This window comes from Pezoporus occidentalis, unplaced genomic scaffold (assembly GCF_034315485.1).
Source record: "Pezoporus occidentalis ecotype Australia unplaced genomic scaffold, CSIRO_AGI_Poc_V1 ctg26, whole genome shotgun sequence".
NCBI classification, from domain to species: domain Eukaryota; kingdom Metazoa; phylum Chordata; class Aves; order Psittaciformes; family Psittacidae; genus Pezoporus; species Pezoporus occidentalis.
In genome coordinates this window covers 946,588-957,500 of record NW_026914502.1, presented here as the reverse complement: position 1 = coordinate 957,500, position 10,913 = coordinate 946,588, and the positions used below count along the sequence as shown (strand labels likewise).

Below are 10,913 nucleotides of genomic sequence, written 5' to 3'. Positions count from 1 at the left end.
TTCACTCACTCCCCACTCAATCGCTCCCCACTCACCCATTCACTCACTCCCTCACCACTCGCTCATTCACTCACCACTCACTCACCTCTCTCATTCACTCACTCACCGCTCACCCACCACTCACTCACTCATTCACTCCCTCACCCCTCACCCACCACTCAATCACTCATTCACTCCCTCACCACTCACTCATTCACTCACTCCCTCACCACTCGCTCATTCACTCACCACTCACTCACCTCTCTCATTCACTCACTCACCGCTCACCCACCACTCACTCACTCATTCACTCCCTCACCCCTCACCCACCACTCAATCACTCATTCACTCCCTCACCACTCACTCATTCACTCACTCCCTCACCACTCGCTCATTCACTCACCACTCACTCACCTCTCTCATTCACTCACTCACCACTCACCACTCACTTACTCACCGACCACTCCCCACTCAGTCACCCGTTCACTCACTCCCCACTCAATTGCTCACCACTCACCCACCACTCACTCATTCACTCACTCCCCACTCACTCACCCACCACTCACTCATTCACTGACTCATTCACTCACTCACCAACCACTCACCAACCGCTCACTCACTCACCCCCTCACCACTCACCACTCTTTCACTCACTCACCCACTCACTACTCTCTTCCTGACACACTCACTCACTCACCCACCACTCTTCCTCAGTATCAGAGCTGACCACTCAGGTAAGGTGTCAAGTAAGTGAACTGCTGACCTTTATCCAAAACACTGTCGCATTTCTACTAGAAGAAATTGTGCATGACACGGGCAGGGCCTCTCCAATCTGTTTTGTGACTTCTCCGCTAGGAGTAAGCTGCAAATCCAAATCTGGGAGAGAAAGAACATCTGTCACAACTTAATCTCGGCAAGCCTGGCCCATTTCAAAAGCTTACTCAGGGAAGAAAAATGTGACTAATTGCACTCATTAAATTTAAGATTTCATTTCTGCAATACAGTCTCAGTCAATTTTACAAGTAAGGAGAAGAGAGAATTACTCTAAAATAGGCACTGCAGAACATCCACATTTTTTGCTGTCATTATAGGCTGAAAGGAAAAGCAAAAACTCACTTATCACCACACAAATGGATCCTTTTTTTTTCACCTTCTATTGCTAAAAGGCTGACAGAGGCGGTGCAAGGACTGCTTCACACAGCAGCATGTGCATCTTGAAAGAGCAAGCAGACTGCTGTGAAGGTAGTTTGCTATGGGCCACGTAGAAATGCATCTTCAGCGGAGGACTCGTGCAGGTGGGGACAGATTAGTCTCAATAACAAGTGCCATGAAGAGGAGAGGAGGACAAGGAAGGGGTAACGTTCTCAAAAGCAATTAAGAAAAGTTCACTTTTGTCCTCATCATCTGAAGACGATGAAGACAGACTAATACAGGATGTGTGGGACACCACACTGACTGCAGGGGTGAGGAGTTTGAATTATAGGCTTGGCAGGACAGCACACATGAGGCCCTTGGATTTGTTTTCATTTGTTACTTAAAAAAGCCATTTTTGTTTAAGTGTGAGTCCAGGCTTTGCCTGACCTGTTTTGACACCAGGGAAATTACAGTCAGTGTTAGCTGTGGCTGACACAAGACAGCGTGAAAGCAGTCAGACAAAGATCAGGAAACACTTCTCGATAATTTTCTTAGTATATGCATTTGATGCTTTAGTGATTTCTTTAAGGAAAAAGATCCTACACTGAGAAAGCAGACTTCAGCAAGATAAACCTCTGTTTTGTTTCCCCTCTCATGGTTCCTTGCTTGTAAGCCAAGTTGCCTGGTCCAATGACTATCACAGATGCACACACACAAACGTGGTTTCATCACAGATATAGTACTTCCTGGAAAAGAGCTACAAATATCCTTTTGGCTTTTAAGCAGAGCTTTAAAAAGGTAAAAATCACAGTTGGGAGAGGAAAGGGAAAACAGTGAGCTTTCCATAATAAAGCAGTGAACTTGGCTCCTGGTTTCATTCAGTGGTTGCCCTGGAACACCATGCTAATTAAAGGCAGAAAAACTTGAGGGAACAACAAAGAGTCCATCCTGTACTATTAATCTATATTAATATCTGTTTAACAAGTCTAATATCTAGCCTGAAAGGTCCCAAATTTGTACTTTCATCTCTGCAAAGATCTTGCCAACGACAGAAAAGGGCGTTTTGGTTTCTGTAGGAATACACAGGAACACATGGCCTCCCCACACTAGTGAATGCAACCAGACTTACAAGATTCTCCAGATCTTACGATTGCTTCCACAAGCAAATAAAACCCCTAAACAAATCCCAGAAGTAAAGACAGGATGCAGCCAGGGAGCATTGATATATCGATTCGAACAGTGTACAGGATGGTTTTCCTTGCTCTATTATCCTGGAGCACACACTACACCAAGGCAGAGGGGTGGCTGAAGAAAAAGCTAAGAGGTTTTTATTTTCCCTGCCCTGAGGATGAGTTTTCCTCAACATCTACTTAAACTTTTTGTTCTCTGGAGAAAGAAAGCACCTCAAACCTGAGAGATCACCACACACCTTACAGGAGGGATTCTACGACAGCATGCCTGTGATGCCCCTACCCTGTTTTTTTCGGGGTTAAAACAGACTTCAGTCCCTCTCACACAGTGGTCTGGGTTGCTTTAGAACTTCAGGAGAATTTACAGTGTGCGAGGTGAACCCCATACCTCAGAGCAGTATTTCTAAGGCGATTTTATGAAGCAAATACAGATTTAAGCTACTGTTTAACACAGGATCCCTGCTAGGAACTCTACAGAGGACAATTTGATTTGGATTAATATTTTGAAAGGTTATCTGTAGGGTCCACAAAGAAGTGCAATGTTGATACTTCTACCTCTCAACTCAAATGCTCAATTAGTAAATAATCTCTTCTTGGTACACAAGTACGAGTAGAAAGCATTTCTTGCATACAGAAGACTGTCAAAATGCATCTCCCTTCTACTAAAAGAAAAACTTTGTTGCAAAGATTTTTTCATACATTTCCTGTTTGACTTTGAACCTTTCTCATAAACAAACTTTTCATCAGACACCGTTTTCAATAAATGATAGCTCTTAATGTGGTCTCACTTGAAGTCTTGCATTGATTTCAGTGCTGTCTGTGCATACCAAGTAGGACAGGGAAGAGACACAGAATGCATTTTGCATGTATTAGCACATCATGGGAGAGAGGTATGGAATTAATGTGGGGAAGACTGTAGCAAACATTAAAGTTCTGAAGCTGTATTGCACTTACAGGACAGGCTTTAAAGGAGATCGCCAAAGGAATACTGTGCTATGACTGGGAAAACTATGCACAGCACTTGAGGGTAGTCTGAACATCCTAAATATACTATCAAATGGTCAGAAACTTCTCCTAGTATACCAAGAATAGATTTTTCTGTGCAACATTTAAAAGGTGATTTTCCCTGTCTTTTCAATGAGTCTGTAGCACAAGAAGATACTATCAAAAGTACCTACGGAGAAACACAAATGCTAAACCCTTTGATTTACTGGAAGCTTTGCAAACCTATTTCCCCAGAAAACGCATTTTAGCAGAAAGGAAAGCATCACACAGAGCAAGTTCCACAGCCCTGCTCCATACTGGGTTTTACATGCAGAAACAACTAAAGGAAGAGATAAAAAAAAGGAACTGTGAGTCGAAACAGTCATCTGGGGGAAGGAATGTCCACCGCCTACTGCTAGATGCTTTCCTTGCCTTCCACAGTGTTCTACTATAGCAGTTCTTAAGCGGTTTTAACAAGGCTTCACCCCTGGCACCTGCCTGGCCCCTGCAGGTTTTGATCATCTGACCCTAGGCAAACTCACTCAAGGAACAGAGCTAGCAGAAACTTAACAACCCAGTGTAAAGAAACCAAACCCACATCGATCCTGTCCTGTTGCACCCTCGGTTGAGGGACAAACAGCACCACACACAAGCACTCGGTTCTGCCAGACCTTAAACTGAGACCCTGCTGCACAGACCCTGGGGGCAAGAGCTCAGGTTGTCTAGCTTTACCCTTATGTTCTGCGGGTAGAGGAAGATGCTCTTTCTTACCTCCTTGCTTTACTTTGTAAGTAAAGTATTTCATAAAACACTGAGTAACTGAGATGCTTTAATGTCAGTTTTCAGCTGTGAGTCTCACAATTTACCTTCACCTTGGGGGAAAAAAGAGCTTGGTATTGAGCCAGGATATTCCGCTACAAAAATATTTCAGGGCTACAATGTGCTAATGTACTCTCATACCAGAACAAGACTCTTATCCCTAACCTAGACACTGAAAGGAACCAGTGTAATTATGATGCTCAATAAAATCTGTTTGGGGAAAAGCATTACACTCAAAACTTAACGATCACTATAAGCAGTTTCACAAGTTTAAACTAAAATGATTATGTTGCCTGATTTTTGTTGTGGTTTTGGGTTGGTTGGAGTTTTTGTGGTTTTGTTTGCTTGTGGGGATGGAGTTTGCTTTTGGTTGTTTGGTTGGTTGGTTGGGTTTTTTTTGTTTCATTTGGTTTTTAAGTTAAAATAAGAAAATCTTAAGCACCAAGATTGGATGCAAGGAAGCAAAAAGCACTCACTCAGAACAAAGGCTTTTTCAGTGTAACAGCATAGACAGCAATATTCACCCATATGTGAAAAGCTAAGCAATAAAGCATAAGTAGGATCTGATAGGTGTTAATAAGTATTATTTGGAGGGCAAAAAGCCATGATGGAGGCATTTAAAAAGGCAGAATCTGAAGCTGTAGCACCAAAAATATATAAGTACATTAGAAGGAGAAAGCAGTAAAGAATACTGAGTTCTGCTGGAAAGTTGATGTAATGTAGGCAACAGAAAGATGGAGGATATTACAGATCATCTAAGAGGTTTATGACTTTTCCAGGGGAGCTCTTCTCACAAGCAAATATGCTGCATAAATGCTTTAGACCAGCGTAAGGCAAGGCAGTGAAGCAGCTTAAAGATAAGGCATGGTCTGGGCATTCAGGACTTGCAGAACTACCCCAGGTCACTGTGCCTCACTTAAGCAAAGGCTTTATTGCAGATAGAGGTGTCTTAAAAAAACCAAAGCGACACAAAATGAACCGGAATTGATGAGAAGCAGTAGGGTACTTGAGTGTACCTATGAGTTCTGAGTAGCTGTTCTAGCTGCCAACACTGGAAAGACTTCTGTCAAGAAAATACATGCTTCTCCTCTGTAGTAAAGCTTTTCTGACATGCAGACAAAATAGCAGAGAAAGGAAAACTGTCTTGTTATAAATAACTTGGAGCTGAGGAAGCCATTCTTTAGGGTAACTATTTATGGAAGTACAAGCAGACATGAAATCCACTTGGAGTAAAATAAAAGGGTCAGGTATACCACAGCAAACTACCAGCAAGCTACCTTTGTTATTGAGCAGCTAGTGGCAGTAGTACAGACCTCTCTTCGCATCTTACATTCCCAGACTCTTGGCAAAGAGGAGTGGGAAGGAAACCAGCAGATGACCTTATTAAATACAAAATATTCATTAAATGGAATAGTGTAATTATTCATGCCCGGATATTTTCTGCATGAATTGTACCTTTTCCAAGAAAAAAAATCAAACCCACGTATACAAACATGAAGTTTCTTTTCATATAAAGCGTTATCACCGTGGGAAGCCTTTAAACTGCATTACCCATCATGTCCCTCCAAACCCATGAACTGTTAAAGGTGTTTATGCTACCGGGATGACTACAGACAACCAGTGTTTTTAGGGGAGCCCTAATACAATTGCCCAGAGTCTCATCTCATAACCTGTGACAGTATAGCAAAGTTTGAAGAATTTCCAGTTCTTGCTCTCTGACATAAAGAGATTAAAAACAACTACTGAAAAGCTATCATTGTTTCAATGGTTCTATCAGTTCAGTGAGTGATTTCAAAGCATTGCTGATTAAGTATGGGTAAATACTCCAGTATCCAGCTAAACAAACTTTACTGAGCACTGTAGCTCTCATCATTCTGGGAAAAGTGAAAAAAGTAACTTGTCCTGTGTGAACATAACGAATTCCTAAGTCTCTTCCCTTGACTTACGCATTAACCTCACTGAGGAAAGATGTGAGGATATTAGACTAATGTGAATTTGACTAAGAAGAATAACCTTCAGTGATACCAATGGGCCGGTCTGTATATGTCCGAGTTCATTCCAAGGGGGAGCTGAAGCATAATAATTTGCCATTTATACGTTCACATGAGTGAAACCAACCAAGTACCGGAACTTTTGCTGTATGTGAAAGTGCAATAACATCACAAAGCATACAAAGGTGACATAAAGAGAAGCTATATAGGTCAATGAATCAAAAAAGTTATGGTTTTCAAACAGAAATACATTAGAAGACATAAAAACACCCTGACACTACTTCAACAACATCATTCAGTTCTCCTATAGGTTAACTAGACTGCTCTACCTAAATAAAGCAGAGAGAGAGCACCCCAGAAGGTCCAAGATAGGCCTGTATCCTAACTAGGAGTGCAAAATTCAGTGACTTACAGTGCACAGTGATGGTGGTCGAGTCCATCATGCTTTTGTCAGTCAGAGCGCACTTATATTCTCCTGTTGCATTTCGCCTCACGTCTGTCATTACGTAAGTATCTGAGCTTCTTATGCCTTCTGTTTCTCCCTGTGGATGGAAAACAGAACATTTATTGCATATGGGCCTGCTAAAAACATTTGTTTCTTATGAGGATTTTTTTTTTTATTATAAGGGTAGTGAAATACTCCAAAATATGTATAGACACGGCATTACTGAAGTGTAATTACCTGTTAGTAATACTAAGGTTTATTTCCTGCATGACATCAGAGTATTAAAAACCACCTACAATTAAGAGCTTACTCTTTTAATTGAATGATTAACTTATTCTAAGAGGATATTAACATACAAAATGTGAACATTTAGCAGAAAGAAAATGGGAGAAAGCAGGAGACAGTCTACAAATAAGAGTGTTGTAGAAATCACAACAGCAGAACAAATTGTGTTTCTAAATCTGTATCTGAAATTATATATTCAGGTTCGGAAAAATCATGAAGTGTACTGCAGGGCACAGCTTTTAAACAGCGCAAACAAACCTTGCTCTATCCATATCACGGTATGCAGTCTGTTAGGGTGTACACCGCTTCATATGCATTTATCAACAAAAACTGGTGTTTGAATTAGGCAGCAAGCATTGCTTTCTGGCTGCCCTGTCGTTCCCCCCCCCGATCACAACTGACTGACTTAATCCGCCTTTGAAACAAGCACAGAACAAACCCCTAATTTGTATCTCTGAATTCAAAAACAGATTTAATATACCCATGAGTCTTGCAAAGAAATCACCAGTTCCAACTGTCCTTGAGAAAAAGGACTAGTATCAGGTAGAGAGAGACTGAAGGTAAGACAAACTTGGGTGCTTAGCTCACTCACTGTGATGGCAGAGCAAGGGGAGATACCATATACTGTCTTCCCTGGCAGTGGGTTCCCAGCATGAATGGCTATTCTTACATAAGAGGACTTCAGCTCCTAGTTCCCCTTACTGCTTTTCAGCCACTCAAACATGCCAGGAGGCCAAACTAGATGAGGATTATGCTCAAAAGGTGACATGGAGTTTTTGAAATGCCTTGAAGCAGGCCACTGCCTTTGGCCTCTCTCAAAAACAGCTCTGCTTGCTACTGCAGTAGGAACAAAAAAAAGGGATATAAAGCAGGAAAGAGAAGCAGGACACTGGAAGCAGGACTAGGAATATAAAGCCCCATTTGCCTGTGGATTTCACCAATACTAAGCTTAATGGTACCATGCATCTTATGCATTTGACAGATTTTTTTCTGTGCTTTCTTCTGTGCTGTCACACTTGTTCTTTTTGGTATTGTTATGTCAGCAATTAATAAATTAACTGAAGAAAAGGAATTGCACAAAGATTCATCTGTGAAATTAAAAAAAAAAAAAATAGCTGAATAGATTTCCTGTACTTTCCCTGCTAAATCTTCGCTTGTTATGACAACAGATGAGATGGTTTCATTCAAGATGCTGACTGGCTTTAGTCAAAACTGCCTCTTATCAGAGTATCTGATGATGGGAAATGAATTTAAATACTAGTAATTTTTAGTGGGTCCAAGCCTCAAAATACTTCAGGTAGGTGGGCTGTAGAAGACATTTTTTCAGAATAATTTGCCCACTCAGGTGAGGCATTCCGAGAGCCTGCTGCAATGGCTCATGTCTGTCTTGAGGTTTTGTTGCATTGAATTCGCTGCTTCATTTGTTAGAAAAATCACAGATACACTGGCATGCAGTTGTATCTGTAGGAAGGGACGATACAGAATGTTTCACTACACAGTGACATCAAGGCAGGACTTACTGGAATGTAAAACAGGAACTCCTGCGGAGGAGGGTTGCCATTCCCTGAGCACTTCAGAGTGATGTTATCGCCTTCTTTAACCGTACTGCTTTGTGACAGCACTTGAATAGTCACCTTCTCTGTTGGATCTGTGAAGGTAATGTACACATTTAATAGCTTCCACAAAAACCTGCACTGTTACACTATGCAGACAATATTCATGGCCTAAGAGTACATGATTTTATCATCAAGCGAGTGAAGGTATTCGCATATGTAAAAAGAACTGACGTTAATCACACTTTCTGCATTTTTGCCAATGAAGTAAGTGCAAAGAAGCCGTATGATTTCATTCATTTTTCTTCACCAAAATACCTCTAACTGAAACAGCAGTGATTACAACCATGTCATGTACTTAAAAGGAAAAAAACCCTGATGGGTATGAACAGTTCCATGGTGTGATTTCATTATGAGACATTAACTTGTTCTCTGCGAAGCTCACTGTTTGGAGGACTGCAGCAATCAGAAAAACAACTGAGGCTCTCAATGCTTTGCATTAGTACTAGATAATAATCTTCTTGCATTAAAAAGAAAGAAATATGAACTAAGCGACTATGTTCAGCCTATTCTATATGCTGATCACTACAGGCTTTCAGAAAGATGAATCTGGTGAACATAATAGGACCCTTAACATAGTCAACAAAACTGTAAATGTAACATACTTCTGTCATGTTCAGTGAAGTTGAACTATAACTTACATTTTGCATTGGTAATTTTTTTAAGCAGAGACAAAATATACTTTAATAGATGCTATTCTACCCAAGTAGAAACCTAAATATGTTTAAAAAAAAAAAAAGAAAGAGGAAAACGAACAAAAGAACAGGAACGGGGGCAGACAGCTCTCAATGCTTTAGTTTTAATGGGTAAATAAATCCCACCAAAGATGCCAGTCTCGCATCAAGACACAGCAGAGCGCATCTTATTAGACACTAAAAAAAAATTACATAGCAGAAAAACCCTTGCCTGACAGTTGATTTTGTGTGCTTAGCGAAGTGTGCGCTTCACAGCCCTCCCGACCCTTAAGGCATTCATCATGTCTGTCTTCTGCTGTGGGATTTCTCAGTAACACAAACTACATTTTGCTGTGGCCTCTTAATGACTGAGAACCCTAATGCAGCATCTCTACTCCTCATAGGAGGATGGGTATTGGGCTTCAACAAGCTACATCCTCCCTCTTTCAGACACAGTAGCCTCGACTCCCATGTCCAAACCGCTTCCATCTCAGTACCTTCAGAGCTGAAGCACAACTATGCCTGCTTACGAAAGGGAAGTCCAGCATCACTGCTGGTGTGGAATGCGACAGCTGCAATGAAGTAGCTGGTCAGGAAGCCCAAACACACCTCTTGACAACAGCTGGGCAAAACCCCCGTGTTTCAGGGGCTGCCTGGTGAGCTGGCCTGCTGCAGAAACTCTGCATCAACTTGACAGAAGGAGAGACAAGATGACTAAATGTGAAAAAGTTACTGTAAAGGACGTCTAAATATACCCTTGAATTGCTTAGGCTCTGTCTCAAGAACGAAAACGGATGAGGCATCCCTGCCCATGGCAGGGGGGTTGGAACTAGACGATCTTAAGGTCCTTTCCAACCCTAACTATTTTATGATTCTATGAATTATAATGAAGGTGACTTTTAGGATTTTAATTTGGAAGAGGTTTGCACACAGAGATGAACAGAACGGGATTAAAAATGGACAGCTAAGAATGACTTCTTGCAAACCACCAGTCTTCCCTGCAGGAACATGTTACCCTTCTATCTCCTGCAATCAACCATGAGCAAATCTTTGATTTCATTCTCCAAACTGGAGACAGAGGCCACATCTGGAATATTGTGTCCAGTTCTGGGCCCCTCAGTTCAAGAAGGACAGGGAATTGCTTGAAAAAGTCCAGCGCAGAGCTACAAAGATGATTAAGGGAATGGAACATCTCCCTTGGGAGGAGAGGCTGAGGGAGCTGGGACTCTTTAGCTTGGAGAAGAGGAGACTGAGGGGTGACCTCATCAATGTTTACAAATATGTAAAGGGCGAGTGTCAGGATGATGGAGCTAGGTTTTCTTCAGTGATGTCCAGTGACAGGACAAGGGGCAGTGGGTGTAAACTGGAGCACAGGAGGTTCCATGTGAACATGAGGGAAAATTTCTTTACTGTGAGAGTGACAGAGCACTGGAACAGGTTGCCAGGGGGGTTGTGGAGTTTCCTACGTTGGAGATATTCAAGGCCCCCCTGGACAAGTTCCTGTGTGATGTACTCTAGGTTACCCTGCTCTTGCAGGAGGGTTGGACTAGATGAGCTTTTGAGGTCACTTCCAACCCTTGGGATTCTGTGGTTCTGTGAAACTGCAAAAAAACAGTATTTACAGAAGTAAGTAACAAAACACTGCTTTGTTCTCTGAGGTGAAGAGGTCATCCTTTCGAGGAAAAAACAACCTGACGATAGGAAAACAGAGAGTTCGGTGCAGTGCTGAGTGCTGCTTAGCACAAGTAATGTCCTCCCTTACTTTCACTAATAAACAAGAGGAGCCTGGGGAAGGTGTA

The 10,913-nt window shown here is 41.8% G+C and overlaps 1 protein-coding gene across 2 annotated transcripts in view; it reads right to left on the bottom strand.

The window, feature by feature from the left end:
- The window catches only part of ALCAM (activated leukocyte cell adhesion molecule), a 121,697-nt gene that overhangs the window by 18,461 nt on the left and 92,323 nt on the right, over positions 1-10,913 (bottom strand). For both annotated transcript variants that reach the window (XM_062623892.1, XM_062623893.1), the window contains exons 7-9: positions 8,348-8,475; positions 6,510-6,639; positions 743-855 (exon numbers count right to left, since the gene is read on the bottom strand). In XM_062623892.1, the coding sequence (XP_062479876.1) occupies positions 743-855; positions 6,510-6,639; positions 8,348-8,475 (371 nt within the window). The remainder of the gene's footprint in view (positions 1-742; positions 856-6,509; positions 6,640-8,347; positions 8,476-10,913) is intronic.